The sequence below is a fragment of the Aphis gossypii genome, chromosome 1, assembly GCF_020184175.1.
Source record: "Aphis gossypii isolate Hap1 chromosome 1, ASM2018417v2, whole genome shotgun sequence".
Taxonomy (NCBI): domain Eukaryota; kingdom Metazoa; phylum Arthropoda; class Insecta; order Hemiptera; family Aphididae; genus Aphis; species Aphis gossypii.
Window position 1 is genome coordinate 35,095,139 of NC_065530.1, and position 16,527 is coordinate 35,111,665.

General features: G+C 31.8%; 1 protein-coding gene across 1 annotated transcript; it reads right to left on the bottom strand.

Annotated features, from left to right (window-relative positions):
- Positions 1-4,256: 4,256 nt before the first annotated feature.
- On the bottom strand, positions 4,257-15,959 carry LOC114126989 (LIM homeobox transcription factor 1-beta-like). The gene is given in 8 exon segments (XM_050197048.1): positions 4,257-5,268; positions 5,741-5,842; positions 6,150-6,251; positions 6,254-6,350; positions 6,659-6,798; positions 7,152-7,390; positions 7,994-8,186; positions 15,544-15,959. Coding segments are annotated over 8 exon segments (1,227 nt in total). The 5' UTR covers positions 15,611-15,959; the 3' UTR covers positions 4,257-4,981.
- Positions 15,960-16,527: the final 568 nt, after the last annotated feature.

The window sequence follows — 16,527 nt, forward strand, 5'->3', positions numbered from 1 at the left end:
TACTCCATGAATACCATTCATGGTTTATTTATAATTTTATATTATTATTATTTTTTTTTTTTGGATAATTTAGTTTTTTTTTTTTTGCTGTTGAAATTTATAATATTTTATTTCTTATTTTGATTTTTTATCGTGTATTTAAGTATATAAGGAAAGAAGAAATTTTCATTTTTTTTATATAATTAATTTTTAATTTTTGCCGTTGAAATTTGTAATATTTTATTTCTGATTTTAATTTAGACCCGAACGAAGTGATGAATGTGTTGATTTTGAATTGTGTATTTTAGTACATAAGGAGAAAAAAATGTTATCATGTTATACATATAACGAGTTTATACTCAGTGATATTAAATTGAATTAAATAAAACAGATATTTGTATGAATTAAGTGTAAATTTTTATTAACTAAGATTTATCTGAGTTTGGATAACTTTAATTTAAAAATGTGTGGTTTTGGGGTGATATTATTTTGATTTTTTAATACACACTACACATTGATGCAAAGCACAATAGTCTATAAGACATATGATGTTATACGAAAAAAGATCGACTTATTTAGTTGTTCTATTTCCTTTTTCACGTGCACCTATCAATTCATAAGCATAGTTGAATGTATTAATATTTACAATAAGAATAATCAAATCCAGTATCCACTCTGTTCATTTTCTAGTGTGCGTCTTAGAGTTTGCACACATAAAAATACATATTATTGTTTAGAATGGTCCAGACTACAAACCCCACACTGATTCAAATACAAATAAAAAGTAAAAAACCGATTAAATATAACTGAAACTCCAATACATGGCTTAAAATCATCTGAAACTGAAGTACCTAACTTATAGATTGAAAAAAAACAAAATATATTCAAATTATAACTATATGTAATTAATGTAATTGTAGTCGATGATAATATAGGAGTAACTTATATAATCGACCTTAATCTATACATATTATGTAAGTAAAATTTGAGTTTAAACTAAGATTTATTTCCATTATGAAAGTATTTAAAAAATATTACTCTCTGTGTTTCCAAAATAGAATAAGTCTGTTTAGACAGGTTGAAATACCTTTCATTTCTCCGAGACTTTATTGTTGATTTTTAATTGTGTATTTTAGTACATAAGGAGAAAATAATGTTATCATGTTATACATATAACGAGTTTATACTCAGTGATATTAAACTGAATAAAATAAAACAGATATATTGTATGAATTAAGTGTAATTTTTTATTAACTAAGATTTATCTGAGTTTGGATAACTTTAATTTAAAAATGTGTGGTTTTGGGGTGATATTATTTTGATTTTTTTTCTGGTAGACAAGGAAATAATTCTCTTTTAAAATATTAATGGACCATTTTATTTATTACTGTAATAGAAACGTATTCTTTTATGCAAAGGTTATCGTTATTTAGTAAAGATTATTGATCGAGTGTTCTATTTTAGTTATTATTTTTATTTGAACAGATTAATTTGTCTATTGCAACGTAAATAGTGAAAACTAGAAGATTGTATGAAATCAAGTATTTATTTAGTAATATTTTGCTTAAAATAATTTCTAAACAGATATTACAATAAATATTTTGAACTGAAGAGGGAAGCTTGATATTAATAGGAAATTAGTGTACGGACTACCTTACAGTTCTTAACATCAAGAATAGACTTTAAATATCAACAATTTTTTTTATTATTCTAATTATGTACTAATATATATGTAGGTACTATATTATAAGATAATCATACGTCAATGATAAAAAGTTGTATTATTTTCTATGTTAATTTTTTACGGAATTATAATTATATGAATTATTATATTTTGTTGGTAACTTTTTACTCAAATAATTTATAATCCAAAACATTTACCTAAAGTCTTGATTTAATACTTTAATCAACGTGAAAAACAAGAATGCACCCCAAGTTTGCATCTGCAGAAATGTTATTGCACAGTAATTCCGAATAGAAAGACATTGGTTAAAAGTGCTGCGTGGGCTTTTACGAAAATGTAAATGATAAAAAAATATGCTGTGGTCTGAATAACACAACATATTGCATTAATCATGCACTATTCAATTAAGTGTCGTGTAAGACAAAAGCACCTGATTCTTAGATTCTAACAACTAAGATTGTCGTAGTATTATAATTACATAGTCTATAAATAACAGACTATAGTAATGAAGTTATAACAACTCAGTAGTGCATAATTATTAAAACAAAGTAAAATTTGAATACCTAACTAAAAATCATAAACTTCGTATTTACTAATGGAATATTTTAAACTTTAATTTAATCATTTAAAACAATATTTCCCAATTTTTTTGTTTTTTTTTTTTGGTCAATACCCATTTTGGATTAAAATTCAATTTTCTCTTCATTTATTTTTGTAACTTTTCATGTTATTTTGAAAGGTTTTGAGAATTTACAATTTTAATCTCTTATATGTATCAATTATATTCACTACCGACCAGAAAAATATTGACGTCAAAAAACTTTTTTTACTATAATTAAATAATTTCCTTTGTCAGACGAAGTTAAATACTTAGAGCTAATATTCGACAAACGCCTCAACTGGAGCTCGCATCTTAAACAAAAATTTAAATCAGTGAACTCCAAACTTCACCTTTTGAGACCCCTATTAAAATCAAAATTTTCCTTAACCAACAAACTTACGACATACAAATCGATAATCCGTCCAGCTTGGCTATACTGCATTCAACTATGGGGGCCAGCAAAACCATCAAACACTAAAACCCTCTAAGCATTCCAATCCATATGCCTACGCCTAATAACCTCTGCCCCTTGGTATGTTACCAATAAAAACCCCAATAAAGATCTGAACATGCCAACCCTTAACGACCTAGCCAAATCCTATTATTCAAAATTCCACTCAACGCTCCGCGCTCATTCAAACCCCATCATTAAAAGTTTATCCTCTACCTCTATCATTCCTAGAAGGCTAAAAAGGCAATGGCCAAGAGATCTCCTCAACACTTAACTAAAAAAAAAAAAAACATTAATTAAATAAATTCAAACCCTAATTTCTGGTCAGTTGGCACTGGTGGGAGCCTTCCTTCTCTTGTTATTTTTATATGTTACTTATTTACTCTGTCATCACACTTACTTATTATACACTTATGTATAGATTGTAAATATACTTATTTTTAATAAAAAAAAAAAAAAAAACTATAAATAAATCGAGCACACATTAAAAAGTAAAAAAAAATTATTGTTGTAAAATCAAGACATTCTAGTTCCGCTCAAAATCTAAAATAACTTAAAAATTAAAAAAAAAAAAGCTATCGAAATATCAGTGTTTTAGATTCGTTACCTATTGGAATTTATTTTTAGCTATAATATCTACAATTTCCAAAATTTCAACTGTCCGTTTCGCTTAATTTGATATTTTTTTAACAACTTAAAAAATAATCAAAATTTAAACCAGCAGGTATTGTTTTATTCTTGGTTTCAGTTTTTTACACTTTTACAAGAAACGTTTTCAGTTTTCCAATATCTCGTAATATCCTTTTGCAATATTAAAATCTAGAAATTCGCAAAACTTTTAAAGCTCATCTTTGCAATCTATTTTATTAGTTGTTGTTCAGGTCAAAAATTATAACCAACTTGTACATAATTAACATTAAGCATATGACACTTAATTAAATTTCCTGAAAAAACTCATTAATATCTTTTAATATTTCAATTTATAGCACAAACGTTAACAATGTATATTACATAGTATATTATATTCTGATTAGCATTCTTTTTTAATTTACGATTTCATTAATCGTTTACACTGTATTTTCACATATTGATTATTTAGGTAACTAAAATTTTGTCTGACTTGTGGATTTAAGTGCATTAAATAAATTTACAAAATTACATATGTATAAATATATAAGTAAACAATAAAAGGTGTCGATTATAATTTCAAACGAAGATTATTCATTATAATATAATCATAATAAATACCACATTATTATTGATTAGTACCTACATATAGCTCGTGTGTGTACCTAATTATATATATAGTGTATATTATAGGTAATAGGTAGGTATGCATATTTAACACGAATATTATTTTTTTTCTTATTAATTAATTTAAGGAAATTTTTTTACTAAAGTGAAACTACATTACTATAGTATATTCGTCTAGATTTCAAATTAAATAATGCGCTAAAATACAATTAACATAGATACTACAGTATGACAGTATATATACACACGTATATATGTATATATATTATAAATACATACACATAATATATAATATATAGGTATATTAAATAATAATCATATTATTATAGAGAAGTTACAACACGCTTATAATTTCTTAGACCTACACAAATAACTCCACTCGGAAACAATAAATATATATCGGTATAAAGGGCGGCTCTTTTAAAATCCATATAGTCTTTCGTAATGAACTACGTAAAATGAGAGATAATACAATACAAAGTCGGTACAATAATCGATCGAGTTAATGTATAGATATACCACATGCGTATAAGTCAACCTGGAAAATATAGACAGTAGACGTCATAAATATCGTGCAAGAGGCGTACAGTAGGAATAATAACTTATAAAATGCATTTCCGTTACGCCCTGCACGCAGTGCAGTATAATAATAATTAAACATTATAATAAGTACGTTTTATAGGAATATATCGTTAAACGGGTAGTGTGAACTTGAAGGTACTAAACTATGCCGAAGTAAGGTAAGCACATACACATATAATATATATATATATATAAATAATAATACGTAATATTAATATATCGGACAGTGAGACGATAACGGACGCGACAAGTATACGACCCTAAGCCGTCGATCGAGTCCAATGATTACCAACACGGTAACCGTTGGTAATAAACATATTATAATATATAATATACAACAACAATAATATAATAATTAAAATAATAATCGCGTACTATTATACTGTACGAGGCATGTAGAATATTCAAAAAGTCATCTCGCGCTCGCGGTCTAATGGTCGGTGCTGTTGAAGTACGAGTTTTGCATCAGATAAAGTTTGTCGATGGGGTTGATCTGCTGGCCCGGCACCACGGACGCTGCGCCGCCGACGTGATGGTGATGATGGTGGTGGTGGTGGTGATTTGGATGGTGAACGTTTTGGTTGAGCGTCCCGTGGTGGACGGACAGGTCCAGCGACATGGTGTCGGAGCCGATCTCGTCCGCCGCCGTGGTGCTGCCGTCCAGCGACACGTCCGAACTGCAGAAACTGTCCACCGAATGTTCGCCGGTGTACGTACCTGCGAAGTGTGCGACAACGATAATATAATAACCGACAATACGATTTTTCAGTTGTCGACGTCGTCGAAAAGGACGCGTCTGCAAGAGTCGTGGTCATGACGTAAAGGCCCGCGATCGGTCGAATTTATATAGGGGAGGGCGATAGCAGCGATGAGGGGACAAAATATTATTGTGGTGTGCGGACGAGTGAAACTTTCGGAAAATGATAATATTATACAACGACAAACTAGCGGGTTTGTGCGGTACACGACTGATTAAATCACGGTCTCTCGCGGTGTTGCAGTTTGTACACTGCAGTATGAATGTCAATATTAAATAATATAATATGTTTATTTTAGGACCAAAGTGATGTAAAACGTCAGATACGTTTTGTAACCCTGCAGCGACTCGAGCAGTCGCAGTTTAATTTCCGATGCGGAACGACGGTTCTCGATGTCATAATATTATTAATATCGCGCGAATGTTATTTACCTTCGGGCGAGTACGGTATGTTGGGGTTCAGCGGCTGGCTGTTCTGATAGTTCGAATCGCTGCTGTCGTGCATGCTCAGCGTGCTCAAGCTCAAGTAATGATCTACAGACAAAAACAGACGCACGTTTAAATGCCTACTTCTAAGTTTCAGTAAATAGGTACTGTATAGTAAGTTATGGTAAGTCGTGAGTAAAAGGATATTAAATTCTTCTTTTAAGTAAAAGACATAATAATTATAATTATGATTTATAATTTTACAATGCTGTAGGTATTATTGTATTACGTGTACAATGTCGTACCAAAATATCACAGTAAATTTTCATCGTGTCGGTAATTGATTAAAATATGATTAAATAACTATGTCCAACATTATCCCATAAAACTATATAATATTATATGACTGTAATACCTCCAGAACAAACGCTAGACGTGGTATTGGTGGCGTGTTCAGTTTCATTTTTATCCGTATTGTTCGCATTATTATTGTTCGTATTTTTATCGTCCTGTTTACTCTTCTTTGGATTTTCTTCATTTTGGCTCTTTGATTTTGAAACCATACTTGCACGACTCGCACACTTAAACCAGTGTCTTTAGCCAGCGCTTCTCGTACCTGAACATAAATTACATATAAAATATAATATCACTGTTGTAGTGTCAGCACAATAAGTAATTTTATGATGATAAAGATATAATATAATAACAGTTGGATCTAAACGACTTCTGAGTTTAAGGCTGTTCTCATATTTATCTTATTATATCATTTAAATAATAGCCAGATATGGGTATGACTTTAGAACATGCATATTTTATATTACATAGTTTATTATTATGTGTTTTTAATTGTCTCAGTATTGTGCTCAAATTATATACATATTATACATAATATGAATATCGATTATTATAACGAAATTAACTTACCTTTCTACAAGGTTTTGGACTGACTTCGAACGAAGCTTTGAACTGCCGTCGTTGTACTGAAGTCAATATGGTTCTGGGTCTTTTTGGACCACGGCGACCGTCTCGAGGCCTACAGTTCTCGTCTAAAGTTAAACTGTCATCTGAACAAAAACAACGAAAAATTTTAATTTTAATCTAAGGTAACCGGAGAGCAACTAATAACAATTTATTTACTAAAAATTATGATGTTTATTGTAATTTTTGGTCTCATTAGCTCAAAATGAACAATTAATTATTTCTATTAAATATTCTAATATAGTCAAGCCTACAAATCATTAAATCGAGACAGAAGGTTTTATGTTAAGTATATACGATTATAATAACGTAATAATAGTACACGGGGGGAGTATAACGAGTACAGACACGCCTATAGACTAGCTATGTCCAAAATAGGTTATCGACTTACACGTATATATGCCTATAGTTAAATAGTTATATTGTTATTGGTAGATACCTGGTTGTGGACTTCCAACGCTCTGTTGCATGAGAAATATTTCTTTTTCGAAGTCTGTGCGGCAGAACAGTTGTCCACCGCCGGCTTTGACCACGTACTGCTGGCCTTTTTGTAGCGGTTGCATGCAAGCCACGCACGCGAAACATCCCACGTGATAGACGTGATTGGGCCCGGCCCGCATAACCAACTCTCTGGCTCCCAAAGGCTCGCCACACCGGCCGCATTTGACGCCAAATAGTCTGAAATAGACGATAAACACGTCACTCACGTCTTACTCCCACACCAAAGTCATTGCGGTGTGCCCGACACCCGCACGCACACGCTGCTGGATTATAAAAACTAAAAGAGTTATAGTATATAACGGGCAATATGGGTCGCGATTCGCTCGAATATTAAAGCTAACAAACACACGATTGACACATCGCTGAACGCGAATTCGTATACTGTAGTTAGGGTGGAAATAGGTACCAATATTATTATTAATATTCGTCGATCGTGTCGTACACGAACAAATTCGTATCGTACTTCAGCAAGTCGCCGCGTGTGCCTAACAAGTCGGGATCTATATTATTATATAATATGTTTTGGGTTAGTAATTTACCATACAAAACATTTGTAATGGGTATAACGTATATTAACATTTACGGAAACAAATCATAGTACTAAAATATGGGTACTATACGGCCGACATGCCATGTGACGTAAGCAGCAAACGATGTAATAGTACCTATGTCTACATCAAACACGATATTATAGTTAAGGACGGTATAGTGCGTTAGGACAAAGTCACGGCGACCGACAGTCGTAGTTCCGAGAGGAGTAGTTGGGCCGTAGGGGTTTACCTGTCGTAATCGTTTTTGCAGTACAATCCGTTGTGCCGGTAGTAGCACGACTTGGCCAGTGGGACGCCGCACGCGGTACAAGTGACGCAGTGCTCGTGCCAGCTGCTCGTACCCACTCTCATCAAGAACCTGTCCACGATTTTCGAACCGCAGCCCTCGCAACTCGCCGGGCCGTCGCCGCAGTCGCCGTCTGCTAGCAAGAACAAAACATAATATATAAAAACCGTCACTCAATAATAATAAATATCGTACCTATTATTTCGACCGATGTACACACACTTACGATCGTAAAACGTACCACTATGTAATAAAAACTAAACTCGTTAACCATAGTAAACAATAGTACATTAATATTGACTACAATACAATTTTATAAGAATGGGAGTGGGGGTGGAAACTCTCGAAAACTGATAACAGTGAGTAGACATGCCTACCGACTTTTGAAAATCTTCGACGGACATTTCAAATAATAAATGCGTACGACAAGACAGACGTATTATGTCGCTTATAACCGACAACCGTATATTATATACTACGCGGTATGAGCATAGTACGGCACTCCGCAGTGGGCGTAGACGCGCAGTCGTTAGTAGACGAGAAACGACGGAAGAAAAGGTAAAAAAAGGCCACGGAAAAATTGCATTGTAATTCTTTGTTTTTTTTGTTTTTTTTATGTATAGCACACGGAACTTTTGCCACATTTGCTTGGTCAATGGTCATTACTCATTTTGTTTTGATGCGAGCATTTTTTAGTTAACATTTCTTTCACATTATATTATATTTCAGAATCTGCATTCGGGCGATTAAACGACATAAAATCAAAACAATAAATTATAATTCATACATTTTTGGAGTCCCGTGTTGAACAGTCAAACAATTGTACTGCACAATGAATAACAAGCATTTTTAGATAAAGTAACCGGATGAAATATAAAATATTACGTAGAAGTATCTTAATGGATAAACGTGACCGGCTATCACTTGCGTAACGGCCAACGGGGAAGTATTTAACAATATAATGGTATAAAATAATTTAAGTGGACAATAAACACCAAAAAGGATATTCAGAGAAATTATTTAACTTATTCTTGGATAACTTTTATAGATACGTGTTAATGCATGGAACATTAGAAATATATATTGTATACTATACCTACACAGTACACACTCTATATAAATGTACGATTATTATACAGTCATAATTTTATAATTTAAGTTATTTTCAATATTTGGGAGGAAGTAATGCGAAAGCAGTCCCCTCCCGGTCGTCGATTCTAACAGCAAAAAAAAAAAATTATTTTCAATATTTAAACTTTATATCAATTTATTATCATATTGATATAATAGGTGATGAATGGCTTGAATAATGCAATTTGAAAAAAAATTGATCATAATATTAATATTATATAAAATGTAAACTTTAAAATATGTGTGTGTTATAAAGTATTCAACTGTCTAAACTATATAGATGTCACATCCCCCTACAATATTATTTTTTTCACTTTAAGCCTTGTGTATAGTACTTTTTATGATTATATATATTTTATTAAAACCTCTCCCCCACAGTTTACTCCAGAAGGTAGTATGAACACTAATATTATGTAGGTACTCAAACGGATTGTCGATATAATATTATGTTATATTATTTATATTTTGTAGCTATAAAAATAAAATCGAGAAAAATTGTAAATGTTTATGATTTATAGTTTGGTATGTACCTGTAGTGGCTGTATAGCTAGACATATTTCATATCAGACCCTTATTTACCAAAATGTTTTATTTTTATAACACTTTTTCGGTTGCGTAAAGATAGTACAATCGTATTTCGGCAGTTTATTATTGGGTATTTATAAGTTTCTGTCGTTTCCGGTTATACAACATAATATATAGATATTATAATATACATACAGGTACCTAATTACACAATATACGTTGTGTCACTGAACTGTGAACTAGTCAATAACATTGGTTTTAGTTAGAATTCGTATTTTGTCTCATGATCAGAATATTAAATATCTCTTTCAAAGTTTCAACTATCATACTAATATAGATATAGTAACTGACGTATATTGGAAATATCCAAGTTCCATCAAACTTTAAACTTCAAACGCTCATAATAATATTTGTGGAATTAAGCTTAACTTTTTTTGCAACAATTATACCTATACAAAACTTGCACTAACCCAGAATATGAATTATGAATATTAAAATGTTATAAATTTTTAATTATAGTAATAATTTGAACATTTTTACAATTTCAAAGAATGTCTACAAAACTTCAATTTCAAACGCTGGCAAAATACGGTTGTATAACATCGATAATAAAGAAATATAGATATCTAGGTATTTTCTCTTAATAATTATCTATATTTTGAAAAATATAATTATGTTTAGCTAATAATTAAGTCAAATTTTTATGAATTGATATTTTACATTAAATGTATCCTTTTGTAAGGAAGATGGTAGGTTGGTAAGGCTCATTTAAGGAAAAGCTGTCCAATTTTCTTTTTGTCATACCTCATACCAAATTCCTAAGCACATTAATGTACAATAAGAACTGTGGTAGGTATGTATACAGTAGGTAAATCTATCACAGTGGGTGCGGATGAGATCACTTAAGCATCATTATTTTATTTTGTAAAAAAAAAAAGAAAAAAAAATTAAATAATAATAATAACACATAGTAACTCAGAAGATGATATTACGTTAGTTTAATTAAGAAAATCTTTAGGCCATTCTCGGAGGGGTTTCTGGAAGTGAAAATGAAGCGAGGTTCGAGATGAGGAATTATAATATTTGCGGAGACTGTTATGAAATTTATTTTAGGTAGTTGTTAAGCCATGTCACTCATTAAAATAAAGTAATACGATTAAAAACTTTACGAAATAGTCAATTCTTCCATGTAGGCCACGTACATACGTGATGCACATGTTTTTATTTAGTAAAATATAAGTTTTTACAGGAATGTCGTCAGTGATTTGCATGTCCTCCCTAAGAGAGAATTTAACTTAATTCTTACTAACCTCACACACTATAAGCTTATTAAACAACTTGATAGATTGCTTGGTACAAATAAGAAACTTAATAATTTATAGGTTATACAACTTGACATAGAGTATTTATCATAATTTGATGCAAGTATTTTATAATCAATGATGATCATACGTTACATAATAAATAGTTTATTTGCGCATTAAAGTAGCTTCCATAAATACAAATCTATACATGTTTATAGAACCAGAATAATGTTTAAACTATATTATGAACAAAATATGAAATTAATAATTATATATTAAGTTATTCAAATTGCTTTATATACACGATGTATTGTATATGTAATGAACCCATATGTTTGTATTGTATAATTTCCGTACCCTGCAGGGACTAAAACACTCGGTTGATCCTTTTGTTTTATACATAGTCATATTATCATACGTCTATACACGGTATTTGAGTATTAGCAAAGCACCTAAATACTTGTTGCTCATTTATATAAACTTTAACTTTGCATACACGGGATATGGATTAAATTACATATTAACCATACTGTGTAAACGTATAAAATATTGCAATTAATTATTAATTATTATTTTCTAAAATCTAAATGATTTTGAAAAAAAGCATTGTTAATAAAAAAATTGCTGTTAATATGTGTTTTATCACATATTTAGAGTGTACGGTATATTATAATATATGTAGTTATTGATATATTGTATACTCTTACTTAAGTTATAGTTCTCTCATTACGCTCAATTTAAATTGTGATAGAATTTGTATTACGAATTCAGATACAGATAACTTCATGAGAACATCGAACTCAGATACGTATATGTGCAGTTGTTTCTGTCATTGTCATTATAGAATATTCTATAATCAATGGTTTTACTAATGCATAACATAAACAAAATTAAAAAGTAAGTTGAAATAAAAAAAAATAGGTCCTATTTTTAACGTGAAAATTATAGTCATAAAGAACAGATCAAACAGTAGATTATAAGAGAAAATAATTTATTTAGGTTTATAATATGGTAGGTAAGTAATTGTTATACTTAAACAATTACAAAAATGAGCTGTGAAAAAAATCATTCGTCGTTATAATTAACTCTGTGCAGACTTCGTCGTTATTGTTGACGGCATTGATGGTGGTTCAATGCCCGAGCAAATACCGTTCTCTAATATTTTAATCAATTTTTTTACTTTGCTCTCCTGGGTTAAATATTTTATATGAATTTCGATGATCCATGAAATTCCTGAATCTAATGACGCGACGCTCCAAAAGTATAAATTTGTAATAATCAATTGTAAAGATTTTAGAATTACCAAAATTGTCCATCTCTATATTAACGTTGTTTATAACACAATTATTATAATACTTGGCGGTAAGTCTTGGTTTAATACACCCAAATTATACAGTATACTGTATGTCTGTACACCAATTGCTATTATTAGGTACCTACTCAATACCTACTTATAAAAAGGGATTTGATATTTTCTTCGCTACACGGAAAAACATTGAATCATTATATTTTTGGTAATCGTTGTTCTAAAAATACAAACACGGTTTGTCGCTTAACACAAAATCGGTCAAGAGAATATTATTTAATAGTTGTTTGATGTTTGGTTGCAATTGCAACTAATGTATAAATAGAAAAAAAAATTAAATTATAAAAAATTGATTGAACAAAAAAAAGATATGTTGTATCCAACATGTACCTTATTATTATAATCATTATTTCGCCATAATTATAAATGTTATAAACAAACCGTAGGTACCTATGTAATATATGAATAAGTTGTATTATAAGTAATTAGATTTAGGTATAATCACTACAAGTTCAACAAAGTTTAATGCATATTTCATACCACGGTACAGTACTGCAAACATTTTGGGTTTCCATAAATAAAGAGGTGTTTAATCGTTTTAGTCGAATATCGTTAGAAGGAACACACAGGCATTGTATATTAGAGGTCACACCAAAAAGAAAGGTATATATCAATAGACGCCGTGTAATATCCCCCCTCGTCTAATAGTTGTAAAGGTCTATTGATTCTTTTATATAGGCTGGTCCGATTGCGTTTCCTATTCAGCAGGTATGTACTCACAAATAAGAAAAATATATTAAATACAATTTAATAATTTTTATTTATTACCCATAGGTATTAAAAAATATATTTACATTAATCTGTAAATAATTAATATAGCTATAATAGTTGTATACCAATAAAATTATTTTGTAGATTGTTTTCGTAAATGTTATATTTTTACTTTATAATTTGTAGAACTGTAGATAACTAATTTTATAAATATCTAATAATAGGGTGGGTATGGACGAGAAATACCTATTGCCTACCAAATAACCAATTGCCCTAATAATCACACCAATTCTAAGAATTAATAGCATGCCCAACGGTCGTGTTTGAGATTTGCCTATATTATAGTGTAAAAAGTAAAAACCATGGGAATAACAAATATTTATATTATTTTTAAAAATTATGTAACATTATTTTGCCTTCTTATAAAACCTAGATTACGTTATCCTGTTATCAGTACTGTTTACTTTAAAGGATGTAATTGTCTTCAATAATGAAATAAATAAAAAATAACCAATAATTATATAGCATTTAACGAAGTTATAGTGCTAAGCGAATGTTACACCCGCATTCTATTAAGACGTCTATCTGTCTTGTATATGAATAATACAAATCTGCGTAGTGGATTATCCTTACTACAGTTTTATTTATAGTTAATATAAAATCGAATTTATTACGCATTATCAAATGTTGAGAGGAGAATATAAATAGTGCCCGGAAGAATTTTCTTTCGTAGTTTCGTGTATATTTATTTTAAAATTAAAATAAAGAAAAACCAATCAGGATATACTTTAAAATACTTCTACGAATGTACCTATTGGTTTTATACCTATGTACATTTTCTCTAATATTAAACCCATTGATAAAACTTTTAAGAATTTGTTTCAAATAAAAGTGCTATATCATAATATGTTATGCACATGAGTCCAAAACGGAGATAATACACAGTATAAAATTCTTAAAGAAAAATTTATAACCTGTACAGTTGAGAAAAATAAGTAAATATGATAAATAATAAATATATAATAAATTTAAATTATAAATGATACGATTTGGTGGGAAGAAGCTCATAAGCAAAACTCTACAAGTATGATAATCATACTTAATTGTGATACTGGGTCAGTGACCTTTTTTCAAAATAAGTGTAATATGGACTGATTTGTTTTCATTTATTTTCGTTTTTCATTTCTTTGACAAAGTTTTGATTTTAAAAGTGTGTTTTAGTAGGTTTTTATAGAGGCAGTAATGGCCAATGGTGTTGTTGTTATAATGGATCGAATAACAGTGTCGTCGGTATATAGATTGCTATAGTATCGTATTTCAATCGGTGAGTAAATTAAATGTAAATATGTTATATAAATCAAGGGATAAGTCTATATACCTTGTTAAACATCTGCATCAATACCAAATGAGTCAGAAGTTTCGTTTCTTTGTCGTACTTGAAAAGTTCTGTCTTTTAAGTATGATGATTTGAGTACCTAGAAGGAAATACGGAGCTGAAATATTTTTTTGGTTTGTATGTTAGGCGCTCTCCTCATGTCCAACTCGGACAAATGCTTATTTAATGTCAAGGAATATGGCTGGTACTACAGTAGGTATATTGTTTTTTTCGAGTGTCATGCTAAATAGAATCTGTTGTACGATGAATTCCATCATGGATATAGTCAAATGTTTGGAGCGAAAACCAAATTGAATATTTGGAATGATACCCTTTTTCAACATTATTTTGCGAATTATCTCGAGCAAAAGTTTCCCTATTAAAAGAAATAGGTTTGTACAAAGTAGACTGTTTATACTTTATTTCCATATCGAGGGAAAATATGATAATCTTGTAGCATTCTATTTTAGGTACATAGATACCTATAATAAAAACAATAAAATCACACCTACCTACCTACATGACATGCACGGACTGAACAGTAAACTCGACTTGGACGTATACAGAGCAGGCTATACGCTGCAATTATTTATGATTTTAATTAGTCAACTGCAGGTTCATCGCGTATACAGGTACACTCTCATTTGCACTCGTTGCTAATATATATAGTATATCGTATATAGGTAGGTATAAAATATACATCAAAACTTGGCGTTACGGGACGGGAAAGTTATTACCTATATTAGGAATTATATATAAACTTAATCGGAACGGAACCGCGCGCGACTTCCGCAGCAAAAATACGTCCGCTGCACTTCCCCGCCGGGAGATCACGCGCCTTCGAAGACCATGCGCGCTCGTTTAAAAACGTACCTATATTTAAGTGGTCGTATTCGGACAGGACAATAGTCACGTCCTTTGGTGAATAATATTACACATATTTTAAAATAAATCATATACTTGGGTACACGCACAATCGTCGACGTGTGTACATATATATATATATTTAGGTATAATAAAATCGTATAAACGATATACGCGTTAGGCGTGCGCACAACAATATCGAAAAACGGGTACTCACAGTTTGAGATTCTGGGAAATCCGTCCATGTCCCTGACGACGTGCCGGTGCAGTATGTCCAGCATCATTTGACCGGGCCGGATTCGAGCCTCGGACGAAACGCGTACAGCCGGTGCAGTGGTGCGTTTATTTTTACGAGATTTTTGGCGGTGTCTGGTCGCCGCGACGTTTAATGCACTGCGCGCAATTTATTATTATTTTGTCTCGTACGACGACGACGCGAATGATATACGCTCGGACACGAATCTCGCAGACTCGCAGTTTTCTAAGCGAAAACGAATAACAACACGACTATTATTATTATTATTATTATCACAACTGTGTGTGCGGTATACGGTCAATCGTCGCCGTCGCGTGTCTGTCGTCGACGCCGTCGCTACGCCACCGCTTCAACACCACGACTGCACCGTACAGTCGCGTGGGACGGCTACGGCGGCGGCGTCGATGGCGTTAGCGCCCCGAGCACCGGCACGCCCACCGGACGCGTCCGTTGGCGCCCGGGAAAGCCCGTCGGTCGGCCGGCCGGCCAATGGGAGGGGGCGCCGTACCGCTCGCCCTTCCCCCCGCCGCCCGCCACCGTTTCGATTTCCCGCGGCGGTGTGTCGTCGTCGCCGCGTTACTCTCGCGCGGGACGGGGACACGCGCACACACTCGCGTAATGATGATATGGACGAGGAAACGCCGCCGTCGCGTAGTCGTCGATGTCGCCACTCGCCCGCCGCGGCCACCCGTTTTATCGACGTTTGAGTCGGTGATACTCGTTTGCGCACAGTACATAATTTTTTACCTGTAAACTAACAACTCGTTTGCGTACAACGAAAAATGTGAAAACCCACTAATACATATTTTGATCTGTAAAATGATGACTCGTTTGCGTACTCAATTTAGACTTATATTGTAACTTAATCTTAGTTCCAAATGCAATATAGTAGATACGATTTATCATTTATCGATAAGATACAAGTACTAATTGAATTGAGTATAA